At 43.3% G+C, this 17795-nt stretch overlaps 2 protein-coding genes across 2 annotated transcripts in view; one reads left to right on the top strand and one right to left on the bottom strand.

The window, feature by feature from the left end:
• Positions 1-17795, bottom strand: part of LOC115163909 (ventricular zone-expressed PH domain-containing protein) — a 123048-nt gene that overhangs the window by 88373 nt on the left and 16880 nt on the right. The gene's annotated exons all lie outside the window — the stretch shown is intronic.
• On the top strand, positions 1124-15163 carry LOC115163745 (pentraxin-related protein PTX3-like). Its single transcript, XM_029715903.1, has 4 exons — positions 1124-1941; positions 5319-5484; positions 8154-8533; positions 12598-15163. The coding sequence occupies exons 1-4, from the start codon at positions 1803-1805 to the stop codon at positions 13281-13283; spliced, it is 1371 nt and encodes a 456-aa protein (XP_029571763.1). The 5' UTR covers positions 1124-1802; the 3' UTR covers positions 13284-15163.

Here is a 17795-nt window from a genome sequence, read left to right as displayed (position 1 = left end):
TAAACAACACAGAAAAGAACAGCTGTAAAGAGCCACTGTTTAAACAACACAGTAAAGAACAGCTGTAAAGAGCCGCTGTTTAAACAACACAGTAAAGAACAGCTGTAAAGAGCCGCTGTTTAGACAGCACAGTAAAGAACAGCTGTAAAGAGCCGCTGTTTAAACAGCACAGTAAAGAACAGCTGTGTAGATACCGTACATATTAAGTGGCATGAAATAACATGACTTACTATATGCATTCAAAACTCAGATCCTCCTCCATACACATATAGGGCTTTCTTGCACACACACACACACACACACACACACACACACACACACACACACACACACACACACACACACACACACACACACACACACAATTGTTTATATGGTGGTTAGAGCAGTATACAACATGTGTTTCCTGTTGGTGTAATATAGACCTCAGGTAGACTCCATAAAGGCGGCTTGTTAACCACATCTGTACACACACAACACGTGAGGAACATTTTACCTCTCTCTCTCTCTCTCTCTCTCTCTCTCTCTCTCTCTCAATCTCTCTCTCTCTCTCAATCTCCCCCAGTCACTTTTCTGTTAAATTGTGTGTTATCAGGTCAAAGATAGGAAGGTCACTTCCCCTCTCCCATGTGTTATTAAATAAAGCAGAAAGTGCTTTCATGGTTTTTAAAGACCTCATGCCCTTGGTGCTACGCTGTGTTTAAAGCCAAAGGTAGCACGTCCACCCGCTTGCCTGAGAGAGAGAGAGAGAGAGAGAGAGAGAGAGAGAGACAGAGACAGAGGCAGCAGGAGGGAGGGCATGTGGGGGTGGCAGGGGTGGAGGCAAATCCTTAAAAATCCCATGAGGAAGTAATTACGCCATCCCCACTGAATACACACATGCACACACGTTGAGTCAGTTGGGAAAATAAATAAATAAACAAAAGTGAGAGCGAGAACAATATCCCCATTTAGAAGCCCCTAAAGTCTGGGTTTCATTCACCCCCCCCTCCACACCCCTAGCCTAAACCCCCCCCCCCCCCCATATCCACACCCGACATATGCTACCTCCAACGAAGAATTACTCACTGCCTAGCTCCCCTGGCTGTGCTGGACTCTCTCTCTGTGTGTGTGTGTGTGTGTGTGTGTGTGTGTGTGTGTGTGCGTGTGCGTGTGTGTGTGTGTGTGACATTGAGACTCGGGATGGGGCATGGTCTAGGCTGGGCTAAGGCTGGGACAAAGCTAGGATAGGATGGGCTGGGGGCTGGTGCCGGGCTTGGCTGTGTACTGGGCTGTGCAGAACTAGGGGTAGGATCTGAGTGTGTTTATATAGCCCAGGCAAACCCGCTCTCTGGCCCATTCCCTCTAAGCCAGAGAATACAACCCTACCAGGACCGCTGGCAAGGGATTGTTTAGCATTTAACGAGAGAGAGAGAGAAAGAGAGAGCGAGAGACAGAGAGAGAAAGAGAGAAAACAGAGAGATAGAGAGAGAGAGTGATAGAGTCAGAAAAGGAACATACACATATAGAGGAAGCCAGAGAGATAGAGTGGTCAACAGAGACACATAGGAGGAAAGATAGAGAGTGAAAGAAAGAGAAAGAGGTAGAGAGAGAGACAGAGAGAGAGAAAGAAAGAGGAGAGGAGGGGAAATAGCTCTGAGATATTTAACACACACTCCCACATTTACCTCTCTCTCAACATACTCACACACATTGTGAGACAGAGAGAAAGCAGACAAAACTCACCACACAAAGTCTCTGACAGGTAGATAGACCTCAACACAGACAGACAGACTCTCTGAGACAGACGGACGGCAGGCAGCATGTTTCTGCGGTGGCTCCCCCAGGCAGTGTGTCTGGTGTCCGTGTGTGTGTCGCTGACTCTTGGGTACGAAGACGATATCGAGGTGAACTATGGAGACAGCTATTACAACGAGATCACAGAGGGAGAGCCACTGGAGCGTAAGTCAAGTGTGTGTGTGTGTGAGCTCTGAATGCTGAGTAAGGAATATGTGAGATATGTCTGGAAGTCTCCTGTTGTATGGGATTAACCCATCAATGTTTCTGTTCATGCTTTTGGCATGTCAATGGCCCAACGGTTCCTTAGCCTCTCATACTAGGCTTTATAATATATTACATGTGTTAGGCTTTATAATATATCTGTGGTGTTAGTTTGTGGAACAACAACTTCATCAACAACTTCATCAACAACTTGAACTGAATGAAACAGACTGTCTCAGTATGTTTGTCTCAAGTAGGATTTTCAAGTAAAATTAGAGAATTGACTTTGTTCAGTCACAGCCCACTGAATGCCAGTCATGATTGAATGAAAGTTTTAGTGTCAGGCTTGTTCATGACTTAAATCAGCTGGTCAAAAAGTCCAGAAGTGGAGTTAGCTTTTAGAAATCTGCATGTTAAAAAAACAAGCATTAAAAAAAATCATTTTGTCTGCGTTTTATATTGAAAGACAACAATGTTTTTGCTTCAATAGAGTGATATTGGGCAAGGCAACTGAAGTTTTTCATCAAACAAAATACATATATGCAAAACCTTCCACAGAAAATAGCTTAGATTTCATCAGATGACATTAGAAATCCAAAGCTAGTTGGTTAGCAGCCACTCATCAGTAAATTAGCTTAAATTAGCTTAGAATGAAAGAGCAAGGTATTTTTTTTAGCAAAAACAATGCATGGCCATCAGATTTCTTATGTTTACCACAGAAAAAATGTCTTATCCGAGTGAAGAAGTGTAACTGAATCACTAGATCTACGTTTTAATATTTCTTCTGTGTTTATTTATTTTTCTCAGTGAAAATGACGAATTCTGCGTTAAGGCAACCCCTGTATCTTCAGGCCTCTGTACGGCTGTGTTCAGCCAGTGTGTGTGTGCAGATATCATACTAAAAGAGTTTGATTTTAGAATCATTGTGCTCTGCTTGTGTGGGATGTAAAAGTCTGTCTAGACGTACTCTGTCCAGTGTTGGTCTTTGGCAAGTTATTCGTCTCTGGATATGAAGTGCTAAGACTAATCATAGAGAGTGTGAGCACTGACTGTGTTAGTTCTGAGCACATCTGGACATGTTCCCTCTCTTCTTACTCTTCTCCTCTCTTTCTCTCTCTACTCTCTCTTCTCCTTTCTTCTCTCTCTTCTCTCTCTTCTCCTCTCTCTCTTCTCCTCCTCTCTTCTCTCCTCTCTCTCTTCTCCTCCTCTCTTCTCTCCTCTCTCTCTTGTCTTTCCAAAAGCTTTAGGTGGGTTATAAAGCAACAGACATTTGGGAATCACTGATCTAGCTGTGCTCTGTCAGTCAATCTATCTCCAGTAGTTGTGGCTGAGGGAGTGTTTCTCAATGTGTTCTGTCAGTATTGGCTGGGAAAGTCTGGGCAGAGATGTTCTCTGTCAGAGAGTAAGTTGAGCGAGAGGAGACTGGGGATTTTAGCCTCCTATTGGGAAAAGACCATTATGAATGACTGGTCATTGATCAAAGAAATACTATTTAATTGGGGAATTCTTCTCTCAGCAATTTTGGAAGGCAGGCTCCTCTGTGAGTGTGTGTGTGTGTGTGTGTGTGTGTGTGTGTGTGTGTGTGTGTGTGTGTGTGTGTGTGTGTGTGTGTGTGTGTGTGTGTGTGAGAGAGAGAGTGAGTGTGAGTGTGAGTGTGAGTGTGAGTGTGTGTGTATATATGCTTGGTACTCCTACAGAAAACCATAACCAACAGTACATTTGCTCAGGGCAGTTTGTAATGTGATTTTATATTATTAAAGATGAAGCGGCCCAAACAAACACTGGAGAGTAACATAACACATTACCACACCAGAGAAAGACACCGTGACAATAACTCAAACTGCCAGGATAAAGGACACGGAAAGAGAAAGAGAGGGACAGAACGGGAATAGATTGATACTGTTTCAAGCAAAGGGAGAGAAAAAAGTAGTTGAATGGAGAAAGGGACAATCTAAGAGAGAGATGGACAGTTGACAGGAGAAAGGGACAATCTAAGAGAGAGATGGACAGTTGACAAGAGAAAGGGACCATCTAAGAGAGAGATGGACAGTTGACAAGAGAAAGGGACAATCAGAGAGAGATGGACAGTTGACAGGATAAAGGGACAATCTGAGAGAGAGATGGACAGTTGACAGGATAAAGGGACAATCTAAGAGAGAGATGGACAGTTGACAAGAGAAAGGGACAATCTAAGAGAGAGATGGACAGTTGACAAGAGAATGGGACAATCTGAGAGAGATGGACAGTTGACAGGAGAAAGGGACAATCTAAGAGAGAGATGGACAGTTGACAAGAGAAAGGGACCATCTAAGAGAGAGATGGACAGTTGACAAGAGAAAGGGACAATCAGAGAGAGATGGGCAGTTGACAGGAGAAAGGGACAATCTGAGAGAGAGATGGCTAGTTGACAGGATAAAGGGACAATCTAAGAGAGAGATGGACAGTTGACAAGAGAAAGGGGCAATCTGAGAGAGAGAAGGACAGTTAGATGGAGAAAGGGACAATCTAAGAGAGAGATGGACAGTTGTCAGGAGAAAGGAACAATCAGAGAGAGATGGACAGTTGACAGGAGAAAGGGACAATCTGAGAGAGATGGACAGTTGACAGGAGAAAGGGACAATTTAAGAGAGCGATGGACAGTTGGATGGAGAAAGGGACAATCTGAGAGAGAGATGGACAGTTGACAGGAAAAAGGGACAATCAGAGAGAGATGGACAGTTGTCAGGAGAAAGGGACAATTTAAGAGAGCGATGGACAGTTGGATGGAGAAAGGGACAATCTGAGAAAGAGATGGACAGTTGACAGGAAAAAGGGACAATCTGAGAGAGAGATGGACAGTTGACAGGAAAAAGGGACAATCTAAGAGAGAGATGGATGGTTGACAGGAGAAAGGGACAATCTAAGAGAGAGAAGGGCAGTTTGCAGGAGAAAGGGACAATCTGAGAGAGATGGACAGTTGACAGGAGAAAGGGACAATCTGAGAGAGAGATGGACAGCTTGCAGGAGAAAAGGACAATCTGAGAGAAAGATGGACAGTTGGATGGAGAAAGGGACAATCTGAGAGAGAGATGGATAGTTGACAGGAGAAAGGATAGGAAGTGAATGATTATTGAGACATCTCAGTGTTGACTTAAAATGTATGAATAAAAAGCTTTCTAACATACCCACCTCTCCTTCCCACTCAATTAAATGTAATTCAATTAAATTGAGTGGGAAGGAGAGGTGGAGCGGTTCAGACAGGCATGTATGTTAGATGGCTTGTATTCATCCATTTTACTTCCTCTCTCTCTCTCTCTCGTTCTCTCTCTCTCCCTCTCTTTCTTTCTCCCTCTCTCCAGCCACAGCTACCCCAGCCCCAGGACCCTGTAAGGCTACAGACATGACTAAATGGGACAAGCTCTTCTCCATGCTGGAGAACTCTCAGATGAGGGAGAACATGCTTCTGCAGTACTCCGATGACATCATCAAGGTGGAGTTGGGGTCGCTGCGTGGAGAGATGCTAAGGTTGGTTTTTGAGAAGAAAGTCTGTGCTATGGATATGAACGTATATAAAGTCAAAAGTTTGGACACACCCACTCATTCAAGGATTTTTCTTTAGTTTGACTATTTTCTACATTGTAGAATAATAGTGAAGATATCAAAACTATGATATAACACATATGGAATTATGTAGTAACCAAAAAAGTGTTAAAGAAGTCAAAATACATTTTATATTTTAGATTCTTCAAAGTAGCCACCATTTGCCTTGATGACAACTTTGCACACTCGGCATTCTCTCAACCAGCTTCACCTGGAATGATTTTCCAAAAGTCTTGAAGGAGTTCCCACGTATGCTGAGCACTTGTCGGCTGCTTTTCCTTCACTCTGCGGTCGAACTCATCCCAAACCATCTCAATTGGGTTGAGGTTGGGTGATTGTGGAGGCCAGATCATCTGATGCAGCACTCCATCACTCTCCTTCTTGGTCAAATAGCCCTTACACAGCCTGGAGGTGTGTTGGGTCATTGTCCTGTTGGGGAAAAAATGATAGCTCCACTAAGCGCAAGCCAGATGGGATGGTGTATCGCTGCAGAATGCTGTGGTAACATGCTGGTTAAGTGTGCCTTGAATTATAAATAAATCACTGACAGTGGCACCAGCAAAGCACCCCCACACCATCACACCTACTCCTACATGCTTCACGGTGGGAACCACTCATGAAGATATAATCTGTTCACCTACTCTGCGTCTCACAAAGAGCCAAACATTTCTAATTTGGACTCATCAGAACAAAGGACAGATTTCCACCGGTCTAATGTCCATTGCTCGTGCTTGTTGGCCCAAGCAAGTCTCTTCTTATTATTGGTGTCCTTTAGTAGTGGTTTCTTTGCAACAATTCGACCATGAAGGCCTGATTCATGCAGTCTCCTGTCACGGCCGTCGTAGTGATTGGACCAAAATGCAGCGGGGATGTGAATGCTCATTTTCTTCTTTATTAAATAAATGAACAATGAACAAAAAGAACGACGAAAACAGTCCTGTCAGGCACACAGCTAAACAAGAAACAACTACTCACAAAAACCCCATGAAAAACACCCCTACTAAATAGGACCTTCAATTAGAGGCAACGAGGAACAGCTGCCTCCAATTGAAGGTCAAAACAATAAACTAAACATAGAAATAGAATAACTAGAAAATAGAACATAGAAATACAAAACATAGAACACTACCCAAAAACCCCGACAACACAAAACAAACACACCCCTGCCACGTCCTGACCAAACTACAATAACAAATAACCCCTTATACTGGTCAGGACGTGACATCTCCTCTGAACAGTTGATGTTGCGATGTTACTTGATCTCTGTGAAGCATTTTTTGGGCTGCAATTTCTGAGGCTGGTAACTCTAATGAACTTATCCTCTGCATCAGAGGTAACTCTGGGTCTTCCTTTCCTGTGGCGGGTCTTATGAGAGCCAGTTTCATCATAACGCTTGATGGTTTTTGCAACTGCGCTTGAAGAAACTTTAAAAGTTCTTGACATTTTCCGGATTGACTGACCTTCATGTCTTTTCTCTATGTATATTTGAGCTGTTCTTACCATAATATGGACTTGGTCTTTACCAAACAGGGCTATCTTCTGTATACCACCTCTACCTTGTCACAACACAACTTATTGGCATCAAACCATTAAGGAAAGAAATTCCACAAATTAAATGTAACAAGGCACATCTGTGAATTGAAATGGATTCCAGGTGACTACCTCATGAAACTGGTTGAGAGAATAAGAAGAGTGTGCAAAGCTGTCATCAAGGCAAAGGGTGGCATCTCAAATATAAAATATATTTTGATTTGTTTAACACTTTTTTGCTTACTACATGATTCCATATGTGTATTTCATAGTTTTGATGTCTTCACTATTATTCTACAATGTAGAAAATAGTAAAAATAAAGAAAAACACTTGAATGAGTAGGTGTGTCCAAACGTTTGGCTGGTACTGTATATATACTGAACAAAAATATAAACTCAATATGTAAAGTGTTGGTCCCATGTTTCGAGCTGGAATAAAAAATCCCATACATTTTCCATACGCACAAAAATCTTATTTATCTCTAAATGTGTTTACATCCGTTAGTGAGCATTTCTTCTTTGCCAAGATAATCTATCCACCAGACAGGTGTGGCATATCAAGAAGGTGATTGAACAGCATGAGTATTACACAGGTGCACCTTGTGCTGGGGAGTATTTCTGTCTGTAATAAAGCTATTTTGGGGTGAAAAACTAATTCTGGCTCCCCAGTGGGTGAATCTTTCTCCCAAGTGGGTGAGCTTATGCCCTCCTAGGCCCACCCATGGATGTGCCCTGCCTAATGAGCCTAATGGGCCTAATACAATTATTTAAATTTACGGATTTCCTTATGAACTGTAACTCAGTAAAAAAATTGAAATTGTTGCATGTTGCGTTTATATTTTTGTTCATTATAAATGGAACTCTCAGCCAATGGATCATAACCAGCAATCCGAAATCGACCTTTACCCCCCTAACCTCTGTACACCTGTGTATATCTGACAGGAGTCCATGTGGAATTGGGCGTATGAAACTACTGGTGCAGTTGGCTAGCTTGGCTCCCATGTGTACTGTACTTCCTGGTCTCTGATGTAATCCCTCTCTAATCCTTCTTCTCCTCACCACAGGTTCGTGGCTCAGTACGGAGGGGCCTGTGGCGTTGCGGTGGAGACCGCTGGGCGGAGGATGTCCATGCAGATGGAGGCTCGCCTCAGGGAGAGCATGGAGCATCTCAGACAGGATCGAAGCACTGCTGCTGACAATTCAGCTGGGAATAACCATCAGGAAAAGCTGTTACAGCAGCTTTTAACTGCTGCGAGGACACAGGCTGTCCGACTTATCAAGCTGGAAAACAGCTGCCTGAGTAATCCAGAGGCTACGGGGGAAAACTTACAGCAGGAAGTGGCATCAGCAGAGATGCTGGTTGCCGTGGTGACAGAGCTGGCGAAGACGAGGGCAGTGCTAGAGCTCGCGCTCAAGTCGGCACAGCAACGACACCTGCCTGCAGGTGAGAACACCTCTTCCTGTGTCTCTGTCTATACATCCTGCCATCCTTTACATCAGTGGTCCTCAACCAGGGGCACTAGAACCAGGCCTATCCACATGGGGAACTTGACCAACCAGGGGCACTAGTACCAGACCTATCCACATGGGGAACTTGACCCAACCAGGGGCACTAGTACCTGACCTATCCACATGGGGAACTTGACCCAACCAGGGGCACTAGTACCAGACCTATCCACATGGGGAACTTGACCCAACCAGGGGCACTAGTACCAGACCTATCCACATGGGGAACTTGACCCAACCAGGGGCACTAGTACCTGACCTATCCACATGGGGAACTTGACCCAACCAGCGGCACTAGTACCAGACCTATGCACATGGGGAACTTGACCCAACCAGGGGCACTAGTACCAGACCTATCCACATGGGGAACTTGACCCAACCAGGGGCACTAGTACTGACCTATCCACTTGGGGAACTTGACCCAACCAGGGGCACTAGTACCAGACCTATCCACATGGGGAACTTGACCAACCAGGGGCACTAGTACTGACCTATCCACATGGGGAACTTGAGCCAACCAGGGGCACTAGTACCTGACCTATCCACATGGGGAACTTGACCCAACCAGGGGCACTAGTACCTGACCTATCCACATGGGGAACTTGACCCAACCAGGGGCACTAGTACTGACCTATCCACATGGGGAACTTGACCCAACCACTAGTACTGACCTATCCACATGGGGAACTTGACCCAACCAGGGGCACTAGTACCTGACCTATCCACATGGGGAACTTGACCCAACCAGGGGCACTAGTACCAGACCTATCCACATGGGGAACTTGACCCAACCAGGGGCACTAGTACCTGACCTATCCACATGGGGAACTTGACCCAACCAGGGGCACTAGTACTGACCTATCCACATGGGGAACTTGACCCAACCACTAGTACTGACCTATCCACATGGGGAACTTGACCCAACCAGGGGCACTAGTAGCTGACCTATCCACATGGGGAACTTGACCCAACCAGGGGCACTAGTACCAGACCTATCCACATGGGGAACTTGACCCAACCAGGGGCACTAGTACCAGACCTATCCACATGGGGAACTTGACCCAACCAGGGGCACTAGTACCTGACCTATCCACATGGGGAACTTGACCCAACCAGGGGCATTAGTACCTGACCTATCCACATGGGGAACTTGACCCAAACAGGGCCACTAGTACCTGACCTATCCACATGGGGAACTTGAAAAGACTCATGAGACAGTAGGCTTACTGGTAAATTGCACATGAGGGGGTATTTCAGGGGTACTCTAGGCAGAGCACCTAGTACTTGGTGGTACAGTAACCAGGTTGACAAGCCCTGCTCTACATTTACATTTTTTAAAACATTTTAGTCATTTAGCAGACGCTCTTATCCAGAGCAACTTACAGTAGTGAATACATACATTAAATTATTTTGTTTTGTTTTTTTGTACTGGCCCCCCGTGGGAATCGAACCCACAACCCTGGCGTTGTAAACGCCATGCTGGCGTTGCAAACACCATGCTCTACCAACTGAGCAATGTAGAAGATCCATGTTTAGACACCATCAGGTAACACAGGACTCCTCTCACCAGACTCACACCAGACATCCCTCCCAGGCAATGTGATCCTTACAACCCATCATTCTTGAAAGAATGAAAATAGGAAATATATACTTAGAGTATGAATATGAACAACAATTCTGGTCAATTGTTCTTAAAAATTCATAATAAAATAGATTCTTACCAGAGGGCCTTTCCGTGTTCCAAGCCCAGTCTCTGCATCTGAAATACACCCACAGGCCCTGTTCAGACCTCTACCTACTTACTCTGTTGAAATTCAATCAAAAACAAAATGAGTTTGAGGACTTACAATAAGCCAAGAGAGCAACAAGGCTATAGTTCTATAAAGAGGAGTCTCTCTGAATCAATCTGTTCATATATATAGCCGCCAGGCCTTTCAGTGAGCCAGCTCCAGTTCCCAGCAATAATCAGATAAAACTTCAATGCTTTTTACATTACACACACACACACACACACACACACACACACACACACACACACACACACACACACACACACACACACACACACACCCCGTCTATATCATCCGCCCTGTAAACCTGGATACTGAGCAGAAGGAGGTATAATCATTAGCAGGTCGACAAAGCAACCACAGCAAAACACCCTGGGAAGCAGAACCAGATGGGAAAGGTTACCCCCGGAGAGAAACCTGAGACAAATGTAACATCAACATTTAGGGTCTGGTAGGAGGAGTCTCAGTGTCATAACCTAGCTATCAGAATGCTGTTGCTGCTGCTGCAGAGAGGGGAAAGGGAGCTGTCCACACTGATTCAAAACCCACTTAGTCATACACAAATCATACACACAGAAACACACACACACATACACAGACTGATTCCAGCCTCCAGCAGTGATTTCCTCTTCTGGTCTGACTCTGAGTTGATGCATTATCTCATGGTGTTATTCTCCCGTTGATAGATCTCACACACACACGCGCGCGCACACGCACACACACACACACACACACACACACACACACGCGCACACACACACAGGCTTACTTGTGCACAAGCAAATGAAAGAGCGGTGTGTGTGATAAGAAACAGACATGGTGAGCATCCAGTTTACTATTTCGTCACCTAAAGGAAAGAGAGAGAGAGAGAAAAAAACGACTGCGCCCACCAAGTGGGAAAAGACAGGGGAAAACTTTTGGTCTATGACATCATTGAACGCATTACCACTGACCGCAGCCTGAACCTCAAACACCCTCGCTGTACTCTGATCACACCATGGTGTACCGCTCAAATACCAAACTGCTCCATTGGCATGACTGTTAAAGGTTCAACCATAGAGATCCTATACAGTATATATATATATCCTTCTATAGTCATTCATATTGGGTAGAACAATGTTGCTAACGGAGATCTCTCACGGGGATAATAAAATAATCCGGTTACATAACAAAAATGTGTAACAGTGGGGTTAGGGGTGAAGGTGACTTCAAAAGGACATTCTACTCCAAAATGAATACATATAATACATATAAAATATATAATTTCCATCTCCAGAAATTAACCCAATAACATAATGGTAAAATGATTCGGTACAATTATTTGAACATATTGGACCATGCATATAGCCTATGCACGGTCCATATTAGCATGTATGCTATTAGCAATAAGAATGATCACCTGTAGCCCAACTGATGCAGCATAGTGGCTATAAATAAATAGGCTGAAGCATGGGGTTGCTGTTATTTACCCTATTGGGCTAATCATTAGCCAGATCTCAAATGTGATCTTTTAACTAGTTAGGTTCCTATTGAAGAATTTGATGTCACAAAAAAACTTGCAAAAACAATGAATATAATGTATACCTACCTGTTAGGGTAACTTGGGGTAACCCGCCACCCGATGTAACACACAGGGACCCTGTACTTCTCACATAAATCACTGTCACCATCTCCCCCCAACATTTTCCCTGGTTGCCACTACTCTTGCTAAACAAAAAATCTAATCTGTCTCATCACAATTTTTTTCCCCACATTTTCTTTTTAGATAAATAGATATCCTATTCTACTATGGGTTGGCAGATTCTTATATTCATTAGTTGTTTTGTTTGCAGAGGAAAAGTAAATGTGGATTGATCTAGCACCTTCAAAGTGCATCTTAGCCTCGGCAGACATATTTTTTCATGTTCCTTATTTTTTGGGCGCAGCGCCACAGCAAAATGACTTCAGCGGAAACATTGTACATGATATACATAACTAATATCTAGTGAAGTGTTTCTTGATGTGAGATAAAGACATGATGATCTGGTCATCTGTAGTGCTTCTGAGAACAGAGCTTAGGCCTGAAGAAGCCCTGTGAGACAGCATACAGGGTCTGTTTCCATCTCCATCCCTTGATTTCTCTCCTGATTTTGTCATCTTTCAGATCAATTAATAACCCCAAAATGACTAAAGCTATTCTCTCATCCTCTCCTCCCTCCCTCCTCTCTCGCAGGCTGTGAGACCGCTCTTCTCTTCCCTATGCGTTCCCGTCGCATCTTCTCGTCAGTGACACCAGACCTCCCTCTCTCCCTCTCTTCCTTCACCGTGTGCCTGTGGGCCAAGCCCGTCTCCGTCTCCAACAGAACCGTGCTGTTTTCCTACGGAACCAAACGGAACCCCTATGAGATACAGCTCCTTCTTAGCGGAACAAGGGCTCTCTTCACCGTGGGAGGAGAGGCTCACCTGGTGGAGGCACGGGGCGTGGTGAAAGGAGGAGGAGTTTGGACCCACCTATGTGGGGCTTGGAGCTCTGAGCAGGGCATAGCGTCACTATGGGCCGATGGACACAGAGTGGCATTCACACCCGGGGTGGCCGAGGGCCACATGTTACCCGATGGAGGCTCACTCCAGCTTGGGCAGGAGAAGAACGGCCTTGGGCAGGAGAAGAACGGTGGTGTGGTCTCTGGAGGGTCAGGTGGCAGTGAGAGTCAGATGCCTGGGTTTGAGGGAGGCTTCGATGCCAAGTTGGCATTCGCTGGGAAGATGACGGGGGTGAACATGTGGGACCGTGTGCTGACAGAGGAGGAGATATCCCAGCTGGCTTTGCAGGACGGTGAGGGGTGTGAGCAGAGGGGGAATGTAGTTGGGTGGGGCTTGACGGAGATCGTGCCTCACGGGGGTGCTCAGTTCATCAACTAACTCTGATGACGTTTTCATCATCATCATCGTTTAAATCAACTCTACATCTTCATCATCATAATCCTCATCATTTAAATGAACTATCGTCATCTTCATCATCATAATCATCATCATTTAAATGAACTATCATCATCTTCATCGTCACCATTATAAACTAACTCTGCTGCCCTAAGACCTGCAGTGCAGAACAGCCTGACCAGCTGAGACTGCAACAACAATGTGAACATGAACAACAACAACAGCTCTCTTTAATGGCTAAAGAGACTGGAGAAGAATTCCCATTTAGAGAAGCAGTGGCAACACACACACACACACACACACACACACACACACACACACACACACTTGGTGAGAAGCATTAGTATACATAGTCTAAGGAGGAGAAGTGGAACAAACATCCTTTACCACAGATATAAAGAGAAAAAAGTAAAGGAAAGAACATAGGAGAGAGACAAAGAGCTCATTGTGTGGAAGGAGAGATGCATTGGGTCAACTGTCACGAAACCAGTCTGAAAGTGTCATCACTCGATGGCCATGTTAGAGAGGACAAAATTGGCTATATCATCAGCAGTATTTTGCAAGTATGTTAGCTGTTTGTTATTAATGAAGTGTTAGGGTTTCGGGGTAAGGTAAATGGTAAAGGGTTGAGGTTTGGGTTAGTTGTTAAAGTGGAATTTTTGGCTAAAAAAAGACTTTACCTTTGTCCTCTCTAGCATGGCTACGTAGTGACAACTATCTGCAAGCTGCCATAGGAGGTTTTAATCATTCTATTACCTTATAGTCTTGTGTTTCCGGCAAAAATTAATATTTTTTCAATCGTTGTTTCCAACTTTGTATTTATCAAAGTGTTTACATTCAGATGTGACAAACATAATATTTTTGTTGTTTTGTGTTTTGCTTAGTTTTCCATACATCCAGAGGGATTTCCATACATCCAGAGGGGTTTCCATACATCCATAGGGGTTTCCATACATCCAGAGGGCTTTCCATACATCCAGAGGGGTTTCCATACATCCATAGGGGTTTCCATACATCCATAGGGGTTTCCATACATCCAGAGGGCTTTCCATACATCCATAGGGGTTTCCATACATCCATAGGGGTTTCCATACATCCATAGGGGTTTCCATACATCCAGAGGGTTTCCATACATCCATAGGGGTTTCCATACATCCAGAGGGCTTTCCATACATCCAGAGGGGTTTCCATACATCCAGAGGGGTTTCCATACATCCATAGGGGTTTCCATACATCCATAGGGCTTTCCATACATCCATAGGGCTTTCCATACATCCAGAGGGCTTTCCATACATCCAGAGGGCTTTCCATACATCCAGAGGGTTTCCATACATCCATAGGGGTTTCCATACATCCAGAGGGCTTTCCATACATCCATAGGGGTTTCCATACATCCAGAGGGCTTTCCATACATCCAGAGGGGTTTCCATACATCCATAGGGGTTTCCATACATCCATAGGGCTTTCCATACATCCAGAGGGCTTTCCATACATCCAGAGGGCTTTCCATACATCCATAGGGGTTTCCATACATCCAGAGGGCTTTCCATACATCCAGAGGGGTTTCTTCTCCTTGAAATGGGTGCCAATGGATGATGCAATAAGATTACTTAGTCCCTGTTTGTTTCGCATCTCTTTTGAGACAGAAACACTTGATTTGAAAAGCGGAACTGTGGACAATGTTTACAGAATCTGTTACAACGATCTCTGCTCTTTGTTAACGTAGTAGGCAATGTGTATCATATTGTTTTGTGTTTTTGTCAAGAAGTAAAAATGAATGTATTTTGTATATAAATATTTTGGGCATCCAGTATGACTAAAATTGGAGAATAAACGAGAATAAAATGACATGTTAACATTAAGCCTCTGATGCGTTTCTTCATCACCAACAGGAAAGACAAGGTGCTCAAGTGTTAGAAGGTCATTTCAATCATCCCAACAACAGTTGCACATTTGGATGTTTTGAGTGATTATTGCATTTTAACTTAATTCAACAGTCTTTCACTTTATTTAGATAGTCCCAATGCAAAACTACAGAGGGTTGCTTGCCGCCAAGCACCTCCCCAAATGCATAGTGCCAACTGTAAAGTTTGGTGGAGGAGAAATTATGGTCTGGGTCTATTTTTCATGGTTCGGGCTAGGGCCCTTAGTTCCAGTGAAAGGAAATCTTAACACTACAACATTCAATGACATTCTAGACAATTCTGTGCTTCCAACTTTGTAGCAATAGTTTGGTTTCAGCATGACAATACCCCCGTGCACAAAACGAGGTCCATACAGAAATGGTTTGTCGAGATCGGTGTGGAATTACTTGACTGGCCTACACAGAGCCCTGACCTCAACCTCATTGAACACATTTGGGATGAATTGGAACGCCGACTGCGAGCCAGGCCTAATCGCCCAACATCAGTGCCCAACCTCACTAATGCTCTTGTGGCTGAATGGAAGCAAGTCCCGGCAGCAATGTTCCAACATTTAGTGGAAAGTCTTCCAAGTAGAGTGGAGGCAGCAAAGTGGGGACCAACTCCATATTTATGCCCATGATTTTGGAATGAGATGTTTGACGAGCAGGTGTCCACATACTTTTGGTCATGTAGTATACTTGAATGCGAGGTAGATAGTCTGTAGACCGCCAACTAAGCCCAACTTGTGTTTCACTTTATTTGGATAGTCCCAAAGCATATCTAAAGATAGTTACTAGAATGACAACAAATATTCTGTTAAACTGATATGCAGTTGACATGCTGGTGATATCTTTTTATATTTTTTTATATTTTACCTTTATTTGACCAGGTAAGTTGACTGAGAAGCCATTGTCATTTACAACAACGACCTGGGGAATAGTTACAGGGGAGAGGAGGGATGAATGAGCCATTTGTAAGCCAGTAGTCTCCTGAATGTTTGTTGATCGTAGATGGGATATACTGTTGAAATATTCCTGACATGTTACAGATATACTGTTGAAATATTACTGATACGCTCCAGATATACTGTTGAAATATTACTGATATGCTACAAATATATTGTTGATATATTACTGACATGATACAGTGTGACGTAGAAGTCCGTCACTGGCCGCGGGCAGCATTAGGTACTTTAACGCACACACATTCATTACTCCTCCCTGCTCCATTATCAGACAAGTTAACAATGTGGGTCGACACACAAGTTAACTTTTCTCTATCTTAGTACATACATTTCACACTTACTTCAGTAACCGGTTATGGTATAAAGAAATAAACAGACAGGTGTTCATATTTAATATAAGCAATATTTATTATACTTAGATGTTATGGATGAGCAGTTGTTTGTTCTGTTCCTCTCTCTCTCCATCTCTGTAGCTTCCGGCTATGCTGGATAAGGACCCGAGCTAAGGGAATTGGGCTTACTTTGTAGTGCCTGTCCGGAATGGCTCATTAATGTAAATGGGCATGTTGGTTGACACTGTCAGTAGTGATGTACTTTTGTAAATGTTATATTGTGATGTTTCATAAACGTGTTGCAATGTATATATTTTGGTATGTTTAGATAAATGGAAACTGTAGGTTGAATAGGTAATTGCTTAATTAATTAGTGTTAATTGTTCTGAGGGGAGGGGCTACCCCTACAAAAGGAGCCTCTCTTTCAGTTCCTGGAGAGGCATTTTGGATTGAGCTGTAGGTGGGGCAGCATTGTTTTTAGCTGACCCATAAGGTTTGATGGCAGTACTGTTGTTTTTGTTCCGGAATCACTATGTAAATAAACACCTTTGCACAGAAGAACTTTTGCGGCTCCGCCATCTTTTTATTTTTTATGGAGGTTAGGTTTTCCAGTTTAGCCTTCTGGCCTACTCTACGTGACATACAGATATACTGTTGAAATATTACTGACAGATATACTGTTGATATATTACTGATATGATACAGATATGCTAATGAAATATTACTGATATGCTACAAATATATTGTTGATATATTACTGATATGATACAGATATGCTGATGAAATATTACTGATATGCTACAGATATACTGTTGATATATTACTGACAGATATACTGTTGAAACATTCCTGACATGTTACAGATATACTGTTGAAATATTACTGATATGCTACAGATATATTGTTGATATATTACTGATATGATACAGATATGCTGATGAAATATTACTGATATGCTACAAATATATTGTTGATATATTACTGATATGATACAGATATGCTGATGAAATATTACTGATATACTGTTGATATATTACTGACAGATATACTGTTGAAACATTCCTGACATGTTACAGATATACTGTTGAAATATTACTGATATGCTACAGATATACTGTTGAAATATTACTGATATGCTACAGATATATTGTTGATATATTACTGACAGATATACTGTTGAAATATTACTCACATGCTACAGATATACTGTTGAAATATTACTGATATGCTACAAATATATTGTTGATATATTACTGACATGCTACAGATATACTGTTGAAATATTACTGACAGA

Source organism: Salmo trutta, chromosome 26 (genome assembly GCF_901001165.1).
Source record: "Salmo trutta chromosome 26, fSalTru1.1, whole genome shotgun sequence".
Classification (NCBI taxonomy): Eukaryota; Metazoa; Chordata; class Actinopteri; order Salmoniformes; family Salmonidae; genus Salmo; species Salmo trutta.
This window is presented reverse-complemented; position numbering and strand designations above follow the sequence as displayed.